This window comes from Panthera pardus, unplaced genomic scaffold (assembly GCF_024362965.1).
Source record: "Panthera pardus isolate Hobbes unplaced genomic scaffold, ASM2436296v1 HiC_scaffold_24, whole genome shotgun sequence".
Lineage (NCBI taxonomy): Eukaryota > Metazoa > Chordata > Mammalia > Carnivora > Felidae > Panthera > Panthera pardus.
Window position 1 is genome coordinate 72,851,069 of NW_026526810.1, and position 23,323 is coordinate 72,874,391.

Below are 23,323 nucleotides of genomic sequence, written 5' to 3' on the forward strand. Positions count from 1 at the left end.
AGAAATCTGCCAAATTAGAGCAATGCTCCAAAGCTGCCTGTTTCCTTGGGAAAGGGGCAAAGGGGAGACCTCTTCTGCTGCACTGGGAAGGAGAATGGAGGCAGCTTTTAAAAGCCTACTTTGTTCCTGGAGCTTCACTTACTTTAGTCCAGTGATCGTTAGATCCCCTAGAGCCTTCTCACCACTTAAGAGATCTGTAAACGACCAATTTAGTATTTAATTAGGTTCTTAGCATTACACCACGCTCCTACCCTAACAACTCTATTCAACGCAGCTACCATCTGAGAAGCTGTGGCTTGATTAGATAGGATAAAAATTCCTACTATTACGCAGCTGGAAAGTAAGCACTACCAGGTGTTCAGGTACTAACTAAGCTCACTGCGTCTCCAAGCTCTGAAGAGAGCTGAAGGAGGCGGGATCCGGCCACCAGGAACCTCCCTTGACCCCGCCCCTCTGGGCTTTGCTTCCGGGGCAGTCCGGGCAGCCACGTAATCCTCGGGTTCTTCACTAACCGGGCAGTGGATGGTGGGAGTCAAGATGGCGACGGCTGCAGCAGCCAGTATTCGAGAGAGACAAACAGGTACGTCTTACTCCCTTCTCCCTGCGGTTTTGTGCCTGTGGTGGGGATTTCTTCTCCTGCTTGTCGCCCTCCCTCGGTCGTGGTGTGTGCAGCTCTGAGATGGACCTCCTGAAGCTCAATCCAGTTCCCAGAGCATCGAGAGCCCCTCCCCTTTTGAGTTTTTAGGCAAGAGATGTAATAGCTCGAGAACGCGGCCTCATTTGTGGTTCAGGAAAAGGGGCTTAAGGGTTGCTATGGCCCTGCTCTTGTCCCTTTTCTGCTGGGCCTCAAAAGGCCATCACAAGAATATCTGGCAGCTGGCAGATAACAACATAGATATTCCCCTGTGTTGCCACCTATGAAGTCTCCGGGTTTGTTTCTGTGCCTGGTCCAGGTCTTCCCTAGATTTTAATGTTGAAAGAGTTTAGTTTGGGGGCATTTCCTCCACAATTACAAAATTTAAGTATTCTTTCAGAGCAGCTTACCTTCTGCCATTTCTCTTCTTTGGACCAGTGTTTTGGGGGTACCTGAAGAGAAATGCCCAGTGATAAAGATTTCCTTCTTTAGCTTACTGGAATGGAATTCAAGAATGGCAAAAAACAAATGAATTAGTAGCTTTGTCATTTTAACCGTTTGACAAATTAGTATTGTAAAACTATTAGTTTCATCCTCGATAGAGCAGTCATACAGCTTCTGTTTGTACCGTTAAATGTGTTTTTTTTAAAGTACATACTTCTTCCCTTTAGCTTTCATATTTTTACATGTTAGATATTTTGTATTTACTTATTTTTTGTAAACTTCTGATGACAACAGAGTTTATACCTGTTAGCTACAGACTAATGGTTTGTTCCTGTTAGCGAATTGTCCTGAAAGTTGGCAGGCTGTGAATTCTGAGGAGCTGATAGAAACAAACCATCAAGAGTATGCACAATTGGAAATTCTTTCCCTTGTAATTAAGTTCTTTTGCATGTTAATTCGAACTGGAAAATAAATGGTTAAAATTAATATGGCTTACCAGAAGGGATTTCAGCTGTGCTTGATTCCTTAGGAATTCAAAGAAAAAATGATTAGACTATCTTGTGGTAACACAGTGCATATGGAATTGTGTTCTGCTTTTTCCATTAGATAAATTTAGTATAAGCTATCAGGTGAAGTTAGGCATAATTTAAGTAAGTAAGGTTTGGGGAATACCTGCCATACGTTTTACCAGTAAGCAAATAGAAGCCCCACTTGTCTTTGCAGTATGGTTCTGACAGCTTAATGAAGCTCAATGAATTAGGTCATGTTACATATTAAAATAAAATAACATATCAAGGAAGACTTAGAAAGCAGCGTTTTGCTTAGAAACCAATAGAAAGCAGTGTTTTGAAAAATAAAATTTTTATGGTAGTAATTTTTATATGCAGAAACTTTGTAGAATGTTGAATCCTAATATAATTTCAATTTCTGTGGAAATACACTTCATTGTAGTAAGATTTCACATTACAACTAGATAGGTTATGCCATAATAATCATTTATCAGATTAGTACTCTAGTTGAGTTCTGTCTTATTTTCGGACAAAGGTAAACCCCTATATGTGTGCTAGAGTACCAGAAGTAAACCTTTCCCTCATGACTATTGAGAATGTTTTTGGAAGTAACTCAGAATCAGTTCTCAAATATTCTAGATGAAGACACCATGGTACACAGGAATTTGCGATCTATTTGGGTAGATAATAGCTGATACTGAATAGTATTCCTAAGCATTGTTTTAAGTGATTTTATGTGTATTGTCTCCATTTTATAGATGAGAAAACTAAGGTATAGAGAGGATAAGTGACTAGCATGGTTATTTTTTGTTTTCCTGCTTGAAGAATATTTATCTTTTAAAGGTCATCTTAAAAGTCATCTGATTTGTGAAAGTTTCTTGGATCACTCACCCTCTTTATTCTTACCTTTAGTGCAACGGACAACATCCTGTGTTACCTATCGTTGCCCTTCATGCATGCCTCTCTGTTGAAGGTTCTTGCTCAACACTCCCGCTTCTCAATCTTGGCAAGCCGCAGATCCACTGCTTTCTTTCTTGCAGTGACCTAATGTAGCCTCTTGGCTTTAGATATCATCTATATGTTAATGATCCCCAAGTTTATATCTCAGGCCTGGACCTTTTCCTCTGAATTCCATTTACCCCATTTCAATTAATAGCAACTCCACCCTTGTAGTTAGTTGCACAGGTCAGAAACCTTTAAGGTTTCTTGACTTCTGTTTTTCATATCCCACATCAGATCTGTGAGTAAATGTTACTAGCTCTACTCTGAAAATACATTCACAATTTGACTGTTGGCATTGCTTTCACGCAGGTCCAGAACGCCAAGAATTTCTGCAGTAACCTCTTATTTAGTTGTTTTGCTGTTATATTCCTGTTCCCCTTCATTTTTTTTCCCCACAAAGTAACAAAGTGATCTTGTCACATATTTGCGCAGAACTCTCCAACAGCTTTCCATTTCAATCCTGGTAAAAACCAAAATAATAATATAGTGGTCTACAAGGCCTTATGTGATATATTTCCTGCTTAACTTTCTGACCTGACTCCCTATTGCTCTCCCCTTTGCTTGAACACGTTGGAATGCTCCCACTTGAAAGCCTTTTTATTTGTTACCCCTTTCTGGATATTCTTTCAGAGACATCTGCATGGCTCACTCTCTCATCTTTACTCAAATGTTACCCTCTCAGGAGGCCTTTCTTGTCTACTGTATTTAAAATTACACTGCAAGGGGACACCTGGGTGGCTCAGTCAGTTAAGCATCTGACTTCGGCTCAGGTCATGATCTCGCAGTTTGTGAGTTCAAGCCCCACGTCAGGCTCTGTGCTGATAGCTCAGGGCCTGGAGCCTGCTTTGGATTCTGTGTCTCCTCCTTTCTCTGCCCCTCCCATGCTCATGCTCTGTCTCTCAATAATAAATAAACGTTAAAAAAATTTTTTTTAATTACACTGCAGGGGCTCCTGGATGGGTCAGTTGGTTAAGCATCTGACTCTTGATCTTGGCTCAGGTCATGATCTCACGGTTATAAGTTTGAGCCCCACATCAGGCTCTGCGCTGACAGCATGGAGCCTCCTTGGGATTCTCGCTCTGTCCCTCTCTCTCTCTCTCTCTCTCTCTCTCTCTCTCACTCTCTCAAAATTAATAAACACTAAAAAAATTTTTTTAATAAAAATAAGTAAAACTAAAATTACACTGCAGCTCTCCCCCCTTCCCTTTGTTTTACTCCATAGCACTTAATATAATCTTATATGCCATATGTTTAACTTAATCTGTTGTGTTTTTACCCCAACTAAAATGAAAGTTCCTTGAGGATAGGTAATTTTTATTCAGTCTGTTGTGTTTAGTGCCATCGGCTGGAGCAGTGCCCAGCATATGGTAAACAATAACTAAACATTTGTTGAATGAATAGTAAATGTGGTTGAATATATAGCAGATGAGTAAAGAAAATATTTCAGGTTAGGGTGAAACTATATTAACCAAGTCTAGAAATGATATGTTTAGGGCCAATAAAGAAAACTAGTTTGCCATTTCATTTAAAAGCAATGATTTAAGCCTATAGGAGAGTTACTCTGATGAAACTAAAAATACATTCTTACATATTCTTTGAACACAGGCCCTGTACTTTATTAACGAATCCACTGTGTCAAAATCTGTTAACAAGTTAGCCAAGGATCACAGTTGAAGAAACTCACCTAGATGGGACTAGGAAGGCAGATGTGGGAATATCTGCTGATACTGGCCTTTTTCAGTAAAGTAAGGCCTAGCTCTAGAGAAACTATACACCTGGGACTCTGATGCAGCCTGGGCTGTGGTTTTTCCTAGTTGTCCCAAGAATGTGAACAGTTCCTAGAAACAAGATTTTCTTTTTGTTGGGCCATGGGTGCCAGGGTGATGATGGCTATATTGCCTGGAAGTGGAAGAACTTGCTAAAAGCTCAGTGGGAGAGTTCATTCTGCAGCACCTTGTATGCCTCCTATGTTACTTCAGTTTTAAGTACCAAAGTGTTTTTTTGCTTGTTTATGTATTTTTTTGTATAATATCATAGTATCTGTAAGCTTAGCATTTAATAGAGGTTTTTCTAGTGTGTGAATCAATATACCAAAAATTAATACACTGGTGATTTGAATATTATATGGTCAATTATATATACTATATATATAATATATAGTATAACGTATTAAGTAGGGAAGAGTATGACCTGTAGATTATTTTGTATTAATAAAGTCTAATCCAAATGCTTTTATTTTTTATTTTTTAATTTTTTTAAATGTTTGTTTATTTTTGTGAGAGAGACAGAGCATGAGCAGGGGAGTAGCAGAGAAAGAGGGAGATACAGAATTCGAAGCAGGTTCCAGGCCCTGAGCCATCAGCACAGAACCCGATGTGGACCTTGAACACAGGAACCATGAGATCATGACCTGAGCCAAAGTTGGAAGCTTAACCAACTGAGCCACCCAGGAACCCCCAAATGCTTTTAAAGATCAACCAAATAGATTTCAGGGTTGCCAGTCTTAAAAATTAAATTACCCAACTAATACCCTTCCTTGAATATTTGGCCTTTCCTTTTTTTTTTTTTTAATTATTATTTTTTTATGTTTATTTATTTTTGAGACAGAGAGAGACAGAGCATGAATGGGGGAGGGTCAGAGAAAGAGGGAGACACAGAATCTGAAGCAGGCTTCAGGCTCTAGGCTCTGAGCTGTTGGCACAGAGCCCGATGCGGGGCTGGAACTCATGAACCGTGAGATCATGACCTGTGCAGAAGTCGACGCTTAACCGACTGAGCCATCCAGGCACCCCAAGGACTTTTCAACTTCACACAGAAGTATAGAGAGATTTTAATTTTCCTTAGAAAATATTTCTGAATCTGCAATACACATGAACAGATGAGCACTAAAAATCTCAAAATTCAATAACACATAGAGCATAACTGCTTTGATTTTAGAAATTGTATATTTTCTTATCATGAGTTATCTACCATATCTTTGGGAAAGTCTCACTTTTTCCATGGAGCATATAATATTGAACAGTATAACTTTTCATTGAATCTGATGAGACAAATTGGTCATAAAATGTATTACAAGATAACTAAAACATAGACCTACTGTATGAAGGTTTTGTATATGAACCCCTTAAATATATCCTATGTAGTTTTTGTTTTTCAAAAGAGTGATGCTGATCTGTGCTTTCAGCCAGACAGTAGTAAATAGACAACACCAGTTATCTATTGAGACCACTGCAAATTTGTAGTTGATAAAATTTCTTTTTGCATCTGTATAAAACGTATGAGGAAATGTCTATTGATGTCTTCTGCCCATTTTTAATTGGATTATTTGTTTTTTGGTTGTTAAGTTGTATAAGTTCTTTATATATTTTAGGTGCTACCCCTTTATCATTTGCAACAACGTGGATGGAGCTAGACAGTATAATGCTAAGTGAAATAAATCGGAGAAAGACAAATAACATATGATTTTACTCATGTGGAATTTAAGAAATAAGCAAAGGAGAAAGAAAAAGAATAAACCAGGAACAGACTCCTAACTATAGAGAACAAATTGATGGTTATCAGAGGGGAGGTGGGTGGGGAGATGAGTAAAATAGGTGATGGGGATTAAAGAGTACACATCATGATGAGCACTGAGTAATGTACAGAATTATTGAATTACTCTATCATATATCTACAACTAGTATAACACTGTATGTTAACTATACTGGAATTAAAATATTTTTAAACTAAAAAAGAGTAGTGTGGGGCTTGTCAGGAGGAATGGAAAAGGCTTCTTTCAGAACATTTTCCACATTGTCATCTGGGGACAGAAAATCTCCCCAAACACTTGCCCAATTAGCTGTTGATGGAATGGTCTTACACAGTCTGACCTGCTTTTACATATCCATTCATTTGATTTATCAGTTTTACTAGAGTGATTTGTGCATTTTGTTTTGAGGTGGTAAGTAATAGATGAGGGGGGTGGGGAATGAAATCATGAAAAACAATAATTTTTTTTAAATTCTTTTAATGTTTTTTATTTATTTTTGAGAGAGACACAGAGTGTGAGCAGGGAGCAGGCAGAGAGAGAGAGGGAGACACAGAATCTGAAGCAGGCTTCAGGCTCTGAGTTGTCAGCACAGAGCCTGACATGGGGCTCGAACTCACAAATCGTGAGAATGTGACCTGAGCTGAAGTCGGTTGCTTAACTGACTGAGCCACCCAGGCGTTCCACAATGATAATATTTAAAAAAATTTTTTATAATGTTTTTTATTTATTTTTGAGACAGACAGAGACAGAGCATGAGCAGGGGAGGGGCAGAGAGAGAGGGAGACAGAACCTGAAGCAGGCCCCAGGCTCTGAGCTGTCGCACAGAGCCCGACACGGGGCTCGAACTCACGGACTGTGAGATCGTGACCTGAGCTGAAGTTGGATGCTTAACCAACTGAGCCACCCACGTGCCCCCCACAATGATAATATTTAATAAGACTGTTTTCATTTCCAGTGGCTTTGAAGCGTATGCTGAATTTCAATGTGCCTCATGTTAAAAACAGCACTGGAGAACCAGTATGGAAGGTAAGAGACTTTATTTTAATTTTATTTTAACTTTATTTAACTAATATTTTAACTTTAATTTATTTTAATTATTTTTGCTTGGTCTTTATTGGTGGTGATTGGAGGGAATTTCTTGTTAATGCTGAACAGTAGCACATTTTAGTTATGCATGGAGAGTTTATTTTTATTTAACGTGGTTTCTTAATGTGAATCTTTTTAATAAACATTTTATGGTGGGAGACAGGCAAGGATAATAATATGCATCTAGGGAATCCAGCTGATCTCTTGAATGGCCCCTCACTAGTAGGTCTTTCATCTGGTTGATGTTTTGTTCCTTAGCTTTGCAGGTCCAGAATTTGGATCTCTCAGGCTTGTTCAAGGTTAGTCAGACTTGGGTAGAGAGTGATCTGTAAACCAGAATGCCAGTTTTAACCGACTCATGAGACAGTGATTTGTAAACCATAATGCTGGTTAATTTATGATATATAAAACTGTCAGTAAAATTGTTAATTGGACCAGAAAGCAATCTATAATATTTCTCCCTTGAGAAATGATGAAGTACCTTTAAAAATTCCTGTTCTTTAAGCTTGTTCATTTTAAACTTTATACTTTCTTTCTTCAGACAAACTAGAATTCAGCTGCTTAGGTTTACACTTGTTAGTTTATAGTCATTTTATATTTCTTTTTTGCTAATGATTGAGAACAACTCAACCTGGTAACTATTGGGGTGTTTTGAAAACTCTGATGATCCTTATAAGTCCTTTGGTTAACTCTAAAGATGGTTAAGGTCATCTATATGAATTCCTAAGTTAAGCTTCAAAATATCCCCTAATTTTTGCCTTCTTTCATGTTTATTTGTGGGCATCCTGTTATTGCTCCTTGAATAAACAATGCTCGATTATTGTTTCTAAAGCCTTTATTAAGCTTTTGAATTAAATAGCTCGAGAATTTCTTGGGTACAATCTGATTTGTGTCAAATTCTTTCCCTATCCATTACTTATGTATCACAAGATTAATAATACCCAGCCTCTTAGAACTAGAGCAGAAGAGTTTTAGCTTTTATTTTTTAATTTTTTTTATGTTTTTATTTTATTTTTGAGAGAGACAGAGCGTGAGTGGGGAAGGGGCAGAAAGAGAGGGAGACACAGAATCAGAAACAGGCTTGAGGCTCTGAGCCATCGGCACAGAGCCCGACGCAGCGTTCATGGATGGTAAGATCATGACCTGAGCCGAAGCCGGACACTTAACTGACTGAGCTACCCAGGCACCCAAGAGTTTTAGCTTTTCTAAAGGAAATGCTGTCCTATAGGAAACACATTTTTTTATGACAGCACGTTTCATCCCTCATTAGCAATTTCTTACTCTGTAAAGAATTACTGATGTAGTTGTAAAGAAACACTAGTTGAAATTTCTCTTTTATTAGCCTTAACTCTAAAACTAATTTTAAGTTAGAAGATTCAGAGTTCTTTCTACCCCTCAAAGATGTCAGTTATAATATTTTAGAATGTGAAGAAATGTATGTGACAGAATAAGGCTAGCATGTACTCTTTAGGGACTTAATTTTTTAAAATTGTTTATTTATGTTTATTCATTTCCTGAGAGAGAGAGTCACACGGGGGAGGAGCAGAGAGAGAGGAAGACACAGAATCTGAAGCCTGCTTCAGAGCTCTGAGCTGTCAGCACAGAGCCCAATTCAGGGCTTGAACCCAAGAACCACAAGATCATGACATGAACCGAAGTCAGATGCTTAACTGGCTGAGTCACCCAGCCAACCCAGTCACTCACTCATTTTTTAAGTGAGCATCTTATTAACCTGAGATGCTTAAATTACCACATTTTCTTTACAGTCTTAGAACTTGTTACCCATTCGTTTTTAGAGGGACTATTTTTACTTCTCTCTTTTTAGAAAGGATTGTTGTAAACTTGGTGGGGGAAGTGTATGTGAGTTTGCTGAATATTAAAGATCCTTTATTATAGCTTAAGATAAGTATTTTGTAGTATGTTGCTAGTATGTTTATCCTAGCAAAAATATTCTATGAGAATAAATTTATGTAATATTAATTTAGCCTAAGTGATCATGCTTTAAAAACTAGATTATGACATACGTGAACGTTTTGGGCAATGACAGAAAATATTAAATTGAGGTAAGTATAAGAATTCAGCATACATGATTTATTAAAATAGAATATACTTCAACATTGTCTTAATATGAGCTCTCTATCAACTGTTTACTGATAGTTTCAAAAACACGTTTTTTTTAAACCAGGTGCTCATTTATGACAGATTTGGCCAAGATATCATCTCTCCACTGCTATCAGTAAAAGAGCTGAGAGACATGGGAATTACTCTGCATCTGTGAGTTTTAACATGTTTCTAATAATGACATTTGTTTTCAGATATATTGCTAAAGGATATCTTTGGCCACCTTGAAATCCAGTTATTAAAGGACATCATTAATACATAAAATGTTAGGTTACAGTACTTGTATAAAACAACATTTAACTATTTACTTTGAAGTTAGAAATAATTCTCAGTCTGAAGTTTCATAATTTCAGAATTTAAATTTTCTCTCTCATGTCTTTTCGTAAAGACTAATTTACCCTCTTATATGAAAGAACAGAACTGGTTGTCTTAAGTTCTCTTCCATCTCTGAAAATTTTTTATTCCTTCAGTTTGAATATGCTTTTTATTTATTTTTTTTAATTTTTTTTTTTTTTTTTACATTTATTTATTTTTGATAGAGACAGCACAAGTCAGGGAGGGGCAGAGAGAGAGGGAGACACAGAATCTGAAGCAGGCTCCAGGCTCCGAGCTGTCAGCACAGAGCCCAACGTGGGGCCCGAACTCACCAACTGTGAGATCATGACCTGAGCTGAAATTGGACGCTCAACTGACTGAGCCACCCAGGCACCCCTGAATATACTTTTTAAAGAATGTCTAAATTAGTTTATCGTTAATATGAAAAATTTAAGTATCTATGGGATAATGATTGTTAACCACTATAGGAGCTATCTATGTTGTCTTCTTAACTACTGAATGTATTTTATTATATTATTTCTGGTATGTTTGATAAATATAACAAATCTGTCTCCCTCTGTCTCTGCCCCTCCCCTGCTCTCTTTCTCTCTCAAAAATAAACATTAAAGTGTGTGTGTGTGTGTGTGTGTGTGTGTGTGTGTGTGTGTGTATACACATAGATACATATGTATGTGTATATATATATATTTGATTTTACTTATGGTTAAATTTTTTCATTGTTTTTAAAGACTCCTCCAGCTTCCTGTTTTCCCTCTCTTGGAGAACTGAATTTTTCCTCTGCTCACCCTCCCCCAAACATATTTCTATGAAAAATGGGAATAAAATTGCTATTGAATGTGCTTTAGTTCTTATTCAGGAGGAATATTGGTATTAGAAATAAAGGTGATTGTAATAGAAGAGATGAAGACTGACATTAGGATCTTACTAACAAATAACGTTAGCACTGATAAAAGGAGAAGCCTGGGTTAAACGATTAATTGCAGCAAGAGCTTTTAGTGTACTGGTCATTGTCTGTAAAATGATTCATCCTTGGTTTGAGAAGTACTGTTTTAAACGATCTTTTTAGATAAATGACTAAGAAAAAGATGAATTTTATGTTTTTTAGGCTTTTACACTCTGATCGAGATCCTATTCCAGATGTTCCTGCAGTGTACTTTGTAATGCCAACTGAAGAAAATATTGACAGAATGTGCCAGGTAATATGAGTTCTTATATGTAGGGACAGGTTTTTTTATTTTTTATTTATATTGTTAATCAAAAAATTTTTTTTCAGGAATAGAATTTAGTGATTCATCACTTACATTTAATAGCCAGTGCTCATCCCAACCATTATCCTCCTTAATGCCCCTCTCCCCTTTAGCCCTTGCCCCCATCCGACACCCCTCCAGCAACCCTCCATTTGTTCTCTAGTTTTAAGAGTGTCTTATGGGTTGTCTCCCTTCCTATTTTTATATTATTTTTGCTTCCCTTCCCTTATATTCTCCTGTTTGGTATCTTAAATCCCACGTATGAGTGAAGTCATGTATTTGTCTCTGACTGAACTAATTTCACTTAGCATAATACATTCTAGTTCGATCCATAGAGTTGTAAATGGCAAGATTTCATTCTTTTTGGTTGCCAAGTAACATTTCATTGAATATATATACCACATCTTCTTTATCCATTCAGCAGTTGGTGGACATTTGGGCCCTTTCCAAACTTTGGCTATTGTCAGTAGCCAAACGTTGGGGTACGTGTGTCTCTTAGAATCAGCATTGTTATATCTGTATTTAACTCTAGCAATTTTCTTCCTTATCTCTGTAGACATATATAATATCCAAAACAGTTTCATTTCAGAAATACAAGATTTATCCTAGCTCTTTTTCCCTTTACAAATTTGTAACTCCTTTTTCTGACAGTCACAAACATGACCCCCAATATCCTCAACATACTTATTTTCTCAGTCCTCATAATTATTAGTCCTTTATCCTTTAACCAATGTCCCAACCTTTGTTAAACCACTGCCCTGCTTGCTACCTTCTTCACACAGCCTCCAAATCCTCAGTTTTTCACACTTAAACATCTCCAATACCAGATGCATCTTAAAATTGATGGTGTGTTATAGAATTTTATTGGCAGCATTAATTCTTTCTTGGTGTTACATAACATAATGGTGCCTCTTTCAATTGACATTTTCTTAGATTAAAAGAAATGCAGGCATACCTTGTTTTATTAGGTTTCACAGATAATTCACTTTTTTAGAAAGAGAAGGTTTGTCACAACCCTGCATCAAGCAGGTCTGTTGATGCCATTTTTGCAATAACATTAACTCACTTTCTGCCTGTCACGTTTCGGTAATAATCAGACTATTTCAAACTTTTTTATTATTATATTTGCTATAGTGATCTGTGATCAGTGATAATTCGCTGAAAGCTTAAATTTTTTAGCAATGAAGTATTTTTTTTTTTAACGTTTATTTTTGAGACAGAGAGAGACAAAGCATGAACGGGGGAGGGTCAGAGAGAGGGAGACACAGAATCTGAAACAGGCTTCAGGCTCTGAGCAGTCAGCACAGAGCCCGACGCGGGGCTCGAACTCACGGACTGCGAGATCATGACCTGAGCCGAAGTCGGACGCCTAACTGACTGAGCCACCCAGTCGCCCCTGAAGTATTTTTTAATCAAGGTATATACTCTTTTTTTAGACATAAGACTCTTGCACACATAATAGACCACAGTATAGTGTGAACATAATTTTCATAGACACTGGGAAACCAGAAAATTATTTTGACTCATTTTATTACAATGTTCACTTTATTGTGGTGGTCTGGAACTGAACCTGCAATATATCCAAGGTATGCCTGTATGGTTATTTAGATATCTATTTTTCCTAGAGTTTAAGAAGATAAGTAAATTTGATTTAAGAATTTGCCTGACTTAAATTATGGTACTTTTGGATGATTAAGAAGTAATACTTCTGGAATTGGTCATTGGAATTATGTCTGAACAGTGAAGGAAGTGTGTTGTTTTATTAAATGACCAGAGCAATAGAAGGTATTAGCTGCAAAATATAATAAGCATTTTACTTTACAAGAGAGCCATTTCTGGAGATTTTTAAGAAAAAGGCAAATAAACTATTTCAGAGCAGTTTTGTGTGATACTATAATTAGTAGAATTTTATTGATAATAGAATTATAACTTTAATTATTAATATATAGGTCCATTATATCTGGCAACCAAGTAACTAGTACTTCTACATAACTTTCTTCTCTTGGGTTTTTTTAATTGTCACTTAAATCTGTGTATTATCCTCCAAAATCTTACTCTTAACAGTATCTAAATGATTTCTGTCTGTGGTCCTCTTTTATATGTGCGCATAGGAATGAAGTATTCATTGTATTTATAGGATCTGCGAAATCAACTCTATGAATCATATTACTTAAATTTTATTTCTGCTATTTCAAGAAGTAAACTGGAAGATATTGCAAATGCAGCATTAGCTGCTAGTGCAGTAACACAAGTAGCCAAGGTAAGAGATTTTGATTAGCTGATGACATTTTGTTAATGTAAAATTTAGTGTATTTTAAAACCTGTTAATTGACTTAAGTTTCTCATTTACAAAAGACGAGGTCAACCTAAGAAATATTTAGACTCAATACTTTTTTTGATAATGTAAATTACCTATAATTTGAACTAGGCAGAATACACCAACCTAATGGTACCTGTTATTTGATGAATTTGAAAGATAAAAATAAAATGCTTAATCAGTCTTTAGTCTAGGATTTGTATCATCTTTTTAGCTCAACTTAGAAATGGTTTGACAGTTGGGTTGTTACAAATTATACTAAAAATATGTTGACATTATTTTATTTATAGTCACGGTATTATCTTCAGGTCTTACTTAGGAGAGAAGATCCAACGAAGTTACATTACATATTATAAGAGGGAAGGAATTTACAACAGGCCAGCAGTTCTACATCATAGTTACCATTTAGATAGGTTCAGCTTAGTTATAAATAAATCTGTCAAATCTTTTCTTGGTTACAGCAGTACTGTGCCTTGTGCTTTTTGACATTGGACAAGACATGAAATTCTAGGGAATCATATAGGGCAAATAAAAGACAAAACAACCATACATTTGCTTCCCATTTTTTCCCACTGAGTTTTCATTCTAAGGTTTAGATAGTCTACTACTACTTCTGATTAGTTTTTGAGGCTTATGTTTTAATGTTCTTTCTTTTCAAAGTTTATTATTTTACATAAAATAATAGGAATGGTTTTCAATTTGCTTAACTAAATTCAGTGTACTTCTAAGAATTTTCTTAATTTTTCTCCTGATTTGCCCTTCTAAAGAACTAGTATAACTTTTTTCCCACTTATAAGTGTTCATGGTGGAAAAATTGTTACTATGACTTACTTAGGAAAGTGTGATTAAAGTGAACATAAAAATTAAATTGCAATTTTTTTCTTCAAAACTGATATACATTCCCATCCCAAGCACAGTTTTTGAAAAAATCTTTTTATCTTCATAAATGTTGTTATCTGAAGATAGTACTTTCCTCCTTGATAATTTATTGACCAAAGTCTTGTTTATATTCCTTTTTAATATCAACTCCTCATTCTTACCCAATGAGGCAATCTGCCACATGGTATAATTTTTGGTTATTAAATATAATGGTAATTTTTTCCATTATTTTCCATTGGTTGATTAAGTCAAGCTAAATGTGCTTTCAGTATTGCAAAATTGGGGTGCCTGGCTGGCTCAGTCAGGGTAGCATGCAACCCTTGGTCTCACAGTTAGTGAGTTTGAGGCCCACATTTGGCTCTCTCCTGTCAGCTGGAGCCTGCTTTGAATCCTCTGTCCCCACCCCGCTCATTCTTTCTCTTTCAAAATAAATAAAATTTTCAAAAATACTGTAAAATTGATATATAAACCTTTTCTTTTATTTCCAGGTTTTTGATCAGTATCTCAATTTTATTACTTTGGAAGATGATATGTTTGTATTATGTAATCAAAATAAGGAGCTTGTTTCATATCGTGGTATGTAAAAACAGGAATATTGTAATTCGTTAAAATGAGTGATGTACTGTAAAAAAAAATAGCACATTTAGTACTCTCAAAAACCAGCTTTGTTTACAGTAGTACAACTGTAAAAGATTTTTTAAAGCACACAAAGAAAACAAGTCTTAGACTGAATTTTGTCACATATAACAACATGTACTAGACGTGTTTTGCAAGCCCAATGAAGCACCAAACCTCTGACTTTTTAGGTACCTACCCCACAGCAGCTTACATGAATGGTTTATTCATGACAAGTAAGACAGTATATGAGTCTTCTACTGCTTTGACTCTTGGACAAGAACAAGTTACTCTGCTTCTCTGTGCTTTAGTTTTCCTCATCTGTAAAGTGGGAATAATAATACTATCTACCTCACAGAGTTTTTGTGGGAATTAAATGGATTAGTGTGTGTAAAATGCCTAGAAAAGTTTCTGGCACATAATAAGTATTCACAAAAGGTTGGCTAAGGCGTCAACAGCTACTATAGCACTATTAAGGAATGAAGTATAGGTGCCATTTTCAAATACAGGTTGTTAGACTCCCTTGATTTTTATACCTTGTTTATTCAGTAGATTGAATATTTGTATTTGATCAAATGCTATCTAACCATCTCTGGAGTTTGCATTCCCATTTTTGGTAAACAGACCATTCCTGGATGTAGATTAAAACTAACAGGCCACACATGCATAGAAACACACAACCACACAACACCCATACCACATTTTATTGTCTGTGTTGCTTTTTCTGTGTGTGGAACACTTAACATGAGTTCTACTTCTTTAACCTTTTTAAGTATACAATACAGTATTGTTTACTATAGATAGTGTTGTATAGCAGATCTCTAAAACTTACTCATCTTGCCTACCTAAAACTTATATTTCCATTGATTATTTACATGGAATATTTTAAAGGAAACTCAGACTATAGGAGATAATGATTAGCCAGTTTATTGAAATAACCAATAATTTTGCTCCTTTAGGATTGAGATGTTTGTGGCTAAAATTTCAGCGGTTCTTAAGTGGAGAGTATGTCCATCTAACAGGACATTTGGAAACATATAAGGGTGTTTTTGATTGTCACATTTAGCTGGACTCTACTAGCGTTCATTGAGCAGGGACTAAGGATGCTAGATGTTCTGCAGTGTGTAAATGATGCTCATAACTGAAAACTATCTGCTCAAAATGTCAGTGGTACCCTATTATGAAATACTGGACCAGATGTTAAGTTCCCTGAGAGAAGAGAACATCAATTTTTTATTTTTACTGAGCTCTGTAGCATGCTTTCTTGGTGAAATTAAACAACATCCCTGAAAGGTATAAGTGTTTGGTGAATTACCCACGTCATAGATTTTTGACAGTAGTTGTTACTTATATAAATCTATTTACAATTAACTGAGTTGTAAATTAATTAGCTGTTTAAGAGGCACCAGGGTGGCTCAGTTGGTTAAGTGACCGACTTCATCTCAGGTCATGATCTCACGGTTGGTGAATTTGAGCCCTGCGTCGGGCTCTGTGCTGACAGCTCAGAGTCTGGAGCCTGCTTCAGATTCTGTGTCTCCCCTGTCTCTACCCCTCCCCTGCTCACACTCTGTGTCTCTCTGTCTTTCATGTTGAAAGCCCAGTTTTCCTTCAGCTAACTTTAAGCTAAACTTACCAATTGTTAGATTATTTGTAAATCTGGTTATATAAAAACAAAGCACCTTGTGCTTACTTCAGCAACACATAGACTAACATTAGAACCATACAGAGATTGATGTGGCCCCTGTGCAAGGATAATATGCACATTCATGAAGTGTTCCATTAAAACAAAGCAAAACAAACAAAAAAACTAACCAAGCACCTTAACTTTTTTGATCAGTTAACTCAGATTAAACAGACTAGATTCTAATCAGTCCCAATGAACAAGCTTAGTCCGCATACTTGGTTTGCTGAATTCCCTTAAACAGTTTAAATTGCATTTATAAATTTAGTATTTTCTTTAAATACTTTAAAAATGAGACCAGGCAAATTTATAAATCTAATATTTAAAGAATTTGTAAAAATAATTAAATTTATAGTGAGCCTAAATTCATTACACCTTCACATACTTATAAATGTAATTAATTTTTTTTATATCTTAAAGAATCATAAGTCTGAAATTATTAAGAATTAACTTAAGAATTAAATTTAAAGTACAAGTTTAATTTTAAAGCATAATTACATGGTTAATTGTCTAGATTCTCAATAGTATATTTATAATATTAATAGATAGTTCTATAAGCACTTTACAGTACAGGTTCATTTACTTCTCAGAGTAACTTTGTGAAGTAGGTATTATTCCCATTTTCTGAATGAAGTAACCAAGGCACTGATATTCAGTAACTTGATAAGAAAATGGCAGAACCAGGTTACTAAACCGAGGCACTCAATCCAGAGACAGTGCTCTTAACCATTTGGTAATTATGTGCCAAATCCTCTCAGACATTGCAAGTGCTTTAAGTGATCATGTTAAACAGATTATCCCAAACATAAATATGTTGATATCATGGCTTTTGTTAATATCATCTACTTTTCATGAATTGGGAATTTATCCAATAAAGGAAGCAGATTTATCTTCTCAAAGTCAGCTACTATCTCAAACCAGGTTGTTACCATGAATGAGTTGAGGTCATTGATGGGCATTTTTTTTTGACTCTTCGAGTCAGTTCTCATTTAGAGGTGTGAGACCAGGTCATAGGACCTAAGGGCTGAAGGCTTCCATTTGGATTTTACCTGTACCAGTGATTGACAGAATGAGTTGAGTATTTCTCCGGATTGGTGTAGCTTGAATTTACATAATTTACATTGTATCTTTTGTCCATTTCTGTCATATGATTGAATGAATGAATGGCAGTCTGCAACATTAGCACATTCCCTCATCCAGATTCTGTATTGCCTGGTTGAATTCTTTATTATTTTTATGTTCTCTGCATGGTTCATATTTTCTTTAAATATTTCAGTATATCCAGTTGGATTCTGCTTTCCTCTCATGATAATCATAAGTTGTATTGAGTTTTATATTTGTTTTCACATTTGGGATGTTGGGAAATTAAAAATATTTTATAGATAATATTTTTAGTCCAGTCTCTCTCTTAAAAATATTTACTGAGCATCTACTTGTCAGATAATGGGCGAAGGTATTGTGTGAGATGGAAGATGAATAAGGTAAGGTCTTTGTCTAGCATAGTCTTCACAGCAGTGTGTTTTTTTTTTGTTTTGTTTTTTTAATGTAGCCCTAAGAATCTTCTGAGGTGCTTGTCAAAATTGGAGATTTCGGGTGCTTGGGTGGCTCAGTTGGTTAAGCATCTGACTTCAGCTCAGGTCATGATCTCACAGGGTTCATGAGTTTGATTCCATGTCAGGCTCTCTGCTCTCAGCACAGAGCCTGCTTCAGATCCTCTGTCCCCCTCTCTCTCTGTGCCTCCCCGTCCCTCCCACTGTCCCCACCCCCATCTCTCTCTCTCTCAAAAATAAGTAAACATTAAAAAAAAATGGCAGATTTCTTAGAATTATCAGAATCTATTGAATTGAATCCCTGAGGAAAAGGGCTGAGAAACTTGAATTTTTAATAGCTTCCAGAGAAACTTTCTCTTCTTTCATATTTCTAGAGTGATTCTTAAACCCACTGAAGTTAAGAAACCACTTAGGTACAGTGTAATGTGTCAGAAAAGAAATTCATGTAACTTAATATAATACAAAGAAAATTATATGTGACACTGGTCTTGCAATAATTGATTTGCATTGTCCTTTTCTGGCAGTAGTTGGGTAATGAGATCAATAGTTTCTGGAAGCCATCTAATGTTTGTGAATAAAATTATGGAATATGATTTTTTTTATTTTCTGGCAAAAATTTTGTATACTTTATGTGGTAGATTTTTTTCTTAATACTACTCTGATATTGAGGTATTGTGTTTTTTTTGAGATAGTATAATTTTTAATGGATACTCATTCACTTAAAAGTTTAACACATAAAAAGTTTTACTTGTTTAAGTATTACCAATGTTATCAAGGCATAAATTTTGGTACTTTTTTCCCCATTTGTTACTTTAGCCATTAATAGGCCAGATATCACAGACACAGAAATGGAAACTGTTATGGACACTATTGTTGACAGCCTCTTCTGCTTTTTTGTTACACTGGGTAAGTTTTCAAATCTTTCTGGTTATTTCTTCAAAATAAATTACTTGACAACTCATTTTCATCTGTTACAAGATCCTCTTGTCTGGATCTCTGTAGGCTCTCTCTCCAGAATTGGGATAAAACATACATACTGTACTATACAGAACCATAATTTTTCTAATAATTTGATGTACTTAATTCCTCTTGAGTTAGCATTTCATAGCTCTATTGGGTTGTTTCCTTAGATGTCTTTGGTAATTGTAATTTTCTACATTTGAATGGTTTGATGGTGACTTAAACTATGTGCCTGCTAATTTTCTTTTAATATTCCATTAGGAAAAATTTTAGATATACTTTTAAGTAGAAAGATAAGTGTAACTATTAAGGTACACTCAGAAGGTTCCAGAAAACACTAAATTTACATATAATATTAATCTACTATACTCTCAGAATTTTAAACATTTCTTTGGTATGTCTAAATTTACTTAACAGCTATTTTGCATTCAGTACCTAATGTGTCATTTTATGCTTTAATATTACTAATAGATGTGTTTAGAAACCTTCAAATTGTGGGGCACCTGGCTCAGTCGGTTGAATGACCAACTCGGTTTCAGCTCAGGTCATGATCCCAGGGTTGTGGGATCCAGCCCCATGTTGGGCTCCATGCTGAGTGTGGAGCCTGCTTAAGATTCATTTTCTCTCTCTCTCTCTCTCTCTCTCTCTCTCTCTCTCTCTCTCTCTCTTCCCCCACCCCCTTCGCCTCCTTCCTCCTCTCCTCCTTCCTTCCTCCTCTCCCTCCCCCCCTGCTCCTCTCCCCTGCTCGAATTCTCTCCCTCTAAAAATAAAGTTTTTTTTAAAAATAAATAAGTATCTAAAAAAAGAAACCTTCTAATTGCAATTTTAATTTTGTAGATGCTGAAAACCTTAACAGTTAAAATGATCACACTGGAAAGTTTCTCCATTTCACAAATGAGAAAATTAAGCAAAAAACAGATACTGTGAATAGTTAAAGATATAGACAAGTTTGAGGAGAATTTGCATGCAAATTTTGGGGTCCCTCCTTTTAGGGATTTTCTCCTATAATTTCCAGCCCTGAACTCCAGTCTTTGATTCCTTAGCTCATTAAGTCTTCTGTTTTCTGCCGAGCTCTTTCTCTTCTGTGCCTTGCAAACTGGAAAGTAACTTCAGAAGGAAAGCTGGTTAACAGCGTATCTCATTTTTCAAATCTAGCTGTTCTTTCAAGAGTTTTACATTCCTCCACTTTCTGCCTGCTTTTGAGTACCTTCAGTACCTTCAAGTGGAGTTGTTACTGTTGTAAACAAAGCACATGTATATATAACTTTCAGTCATTAAACAGACATAATTAACCTTCCTATTTGCCATCCTACACATTGTCCATAATTGTGCTGAATGCTAAGGTTTTCGTGGATGTAAGATTGTTTTACCTTGATGATCGTTGTATTTTCATGATAAAGGTAGATTGAAAAAGAGCAGTATAAAGACCACTGAAGTATTAGAGCTACCTTTATTATATACAGTGTTAGAAAGTGATTTTTGCAAAAGAGAAATTGAAATTCCTGCCAGTCTGATATAGGAGGATGTCAATAAGAAGCTGTTAAATGAAAAAAAGCAAATTTAAGAACAGGATGTATAATACCTATTTTTGTTTTTTGTACTCTTCATAAATGCACTTAATAAGACTATATGGGGCACCTGGGTGACTTAGTCGGTTAAGCGTCCGACTTCAGCTCAGGTCACAATCTCGCTGTCCATGAGTTCGAGCCCCGCGTCGGGCTCTGGGCTGATGGCTTAGAGCCTGGAGCCTGCTTCGATTCTGTGTCTCCCTCTCTCTCTGCCCCTTCCCCGTTCATGCTCTGTCTCTCTCTGTCTCAAAAATAAATAAACGTTAAAAAAAAAAAAATTAAAAATAAAAGACTATATGTAGAAAATAACCTGAAGACATCCATGTCTAATTCTTAGTGGGGATTCTTTATGGTGCTGGAGTGAAGAGGGTTAACTTTATATATTTCTAATATTATTTGAATTTTTTATAACAGGCATATATAATTTGCCCTTAGAAGAAAAGAGCTTTAAAAATTTTGCTAATATTCTACATTTTTACTTTTCCAGTTGACTGAACGTGCTTTGTATAGAATCTAAAATGCAGCAATTTCAGCATATAAAGATTACGGTGTTCTCAGTTTTCTGAGATTTTCAGTGCAATTGGATTATTTTTTTATTTTTTTTATAACTTTAGGATTTCAACCTTTGATAAAACTTGGAGTAATAAAGAGAGAAGTTAAGAGGTCTAATAGAGTTGATTCAATAATGAACTGAGGCCTTTGAGGAGCTTTTCATGTTACGTGAAGAATATGTTATCTTTAATTTTTTTTTTTTAGACTGTAATACTTCATTGTTAAATTGTAAAATAAAGAATAATAATAACAAACCACTAAATTAACTAAGCTCTTTTCACTCTTTTCCTTTAAGTCAAATTAAAGTGAATCCTGTGAACAAACTCTTTGAACCTGTCTGTAGGAAGTCATATATTGATTTAGTTAATTCATTGAAAAAAATCTCTGATTGCACCGATTGGCCAATGCTATATAAAAAAAATAGTCTTTTTTTTTGACTCCCTGATGTTTCTTTTTTTTTAAACCTTGCTTTTACTCTTGAGATAATAAATCTTCTTATGTTTGTAGCCTGAAATTGTATATACTTCTATTTTTGATGCTTAGGTGTTTTATAAGTATCCATTTTAATTATTAAGAGCTGAAATCATTGCTAACTGTTGTTACAATAGGTGCTGTTCCTATAATCAGATGTTCAAGAGGAACAGCAGCGGAAATGGTAGCAGTGGTGAGTTCATGCAGATATCCATTGGCAATAAATAATAATGTATCAGTTGTTTTCCATAAGTACCTCAAGTGTTTTTGTTAATATTATATGATTACTATGGGTTATATACTAAATACCAAAAGCAAGTATTTTTATTTTTTAACATTGGAATTCCACAAAAAATAAAAAGTAATCATTGTGTACTTGACATGGATAAAAATGATTTTCTCTGATGTGCTGTTCCAGCTTTTTCTTGTTTACTAAAACGTATATTCGTCTTTCCACTTTGTGTCTATAAGTAGTATTTTACACAAATTTGATCCCCCAAATCATTTTATATTTAACTTCATTTAGCAAATGTATATTGACATAACCATTTTTAAAATGAAGTTCATTTTGCTATTTTACTATATTGTAGTAAATTGAGCATTCAAAAATTTGCTTTAAAAATTAAAAAATAAGATTTAGAGAAGTTACAAAACGAATGAAAAGGAAACAAGGTAAGTGGTATTGAAAGATGGAAGATACACTAACCTTTTTTAGTTTTCTTAGCCAAAGTGAATCATTGATTGATGGAGGGCTGCTTTCTTTCACATATCCCGTCTCTATTCTGGAACCTCTTGTGGCATCACTCTGTGGACACATTCCTTATACAAAGAGTCATGACTGGGGAAAGACGGTGGCTCATTGCAAATTGTTGCTGTACCTAAAGTAAAAATAGTGAATGAATAGTGATTGGAAGTCAAATCAGGCCTGAGTCACAGTAGAAAAGGCATTGTTCTTTTTAAGTTCAAGTTATGATAATATTGAATAAAGAAGCTAAAATATTTAGATTTTAGAATTGCTGTTTTGTAAAGAAATTCCAAGTTTCTTAATTATGAAACTAAGAACATATTATGATTTTCCTGAACAAAATTCTGTGAAATTGTTTTTTAAAAGTTATTATCAAATTTGATTTTTCAGAAACTAGATAAGAAACTTCGAGAAAATCTCAGAGATGCAAGAAACAGTCTTTTTACAGGTGACACACTTGGAGCTGGCCAATTCAGGTATTATGTTAGTTAATATAGGACTTGAAAAGAAATTTATAGATTTATAGCATTTTTTGGGTTGTTTTCTTATGTTATAAAATACCCTTATACTTGTAATTGAAATTTGTTTCTTTTTAATGAGGTAATCACTGTCACGGTTTTGACTCAGATTGTTCTTGTAATACAAGTGGAATATTTTATTCAGTTTATGTTCTATTGTTAGCATTTTGTCTTTTGCATTTTTGTCATCTGTAGGGGAAATTTTTCTGTTTATATGGCTTTGAAGGTCAGAAGCCATTTTATACCGATTATCATTAAGCCTGTTGGTAATAACATTAAAAATAAGTGAAAAACTTGTGATGCTTTTGTATGTTTTGAGCTATCAACTGGTTTCTGTTTTTACCTTGAAATATTTGTTTATTAAAATCAATGGGCAATATTGGTGTAAAGAAGTAGATAAACCCACACAGATGGCTGAGAATTATTTCAAGGGGAATAGACAATATTTTGGAAAATTAATTCCTACCCCCACTTTTAGGTGAATTAATAAATAAAGCCTGTGAAAATAAACTGATACTTAGAGAGTATAATACCTTCTAGGAATGATAATTCTATGGTA

The 23,323-nt window shown here is 35.2% G+C and overlaps 1 protein-coding gene across 2 annotated transcripts in view; it reads left to right on the plus strand.

The window, feature by feature from the left end:
• The first annotated feature begins 450 nt into the window (after positions 1-450).
• SCFD1 (sec1 family domain containing 1) overlaps positions 451-23,323 on the plus strand; it is a 115,201-nt gene continuing 92,328 nt past the window's right edge. For both annotated transcript variants that reach the window (XM_019428052.2, XM_019428053.2), the window contains exons 1-9: positions 451-580; positions 7,074-7,144; positions 9,390-9,478; positions 10,767-10,857; positions 13,046-13,168; positions 14,593-14,680; positions 18,767-18,856; positions 21,639-21,694; positions 22,637-22,722. In XM_019428052.2, the coding sequence (XP_019283597.1) occupies positions 523-580; positions 7,074-7,144; positions 9,390-9,478; positions 10,767-10,857; positions 13,046-13,168; positions 14,593-14,680; positions 18,767-18,856; positions 21,639-21,694; positions 22,637-22,722 (752 nt within the window). In that variant the 5' untranslated portion in view covers positions 451-522. The remainder of the gene's footprint in view (positions 581-7,073; positions 7,145-9,389; positions 9,479-10,766; positions 10,858-13,045; positions 13,169-14,592; positions 14,681-18,766; positions 18,857-21,638; positions 21,695-22,636; positions 22,723-23,323) is intronic.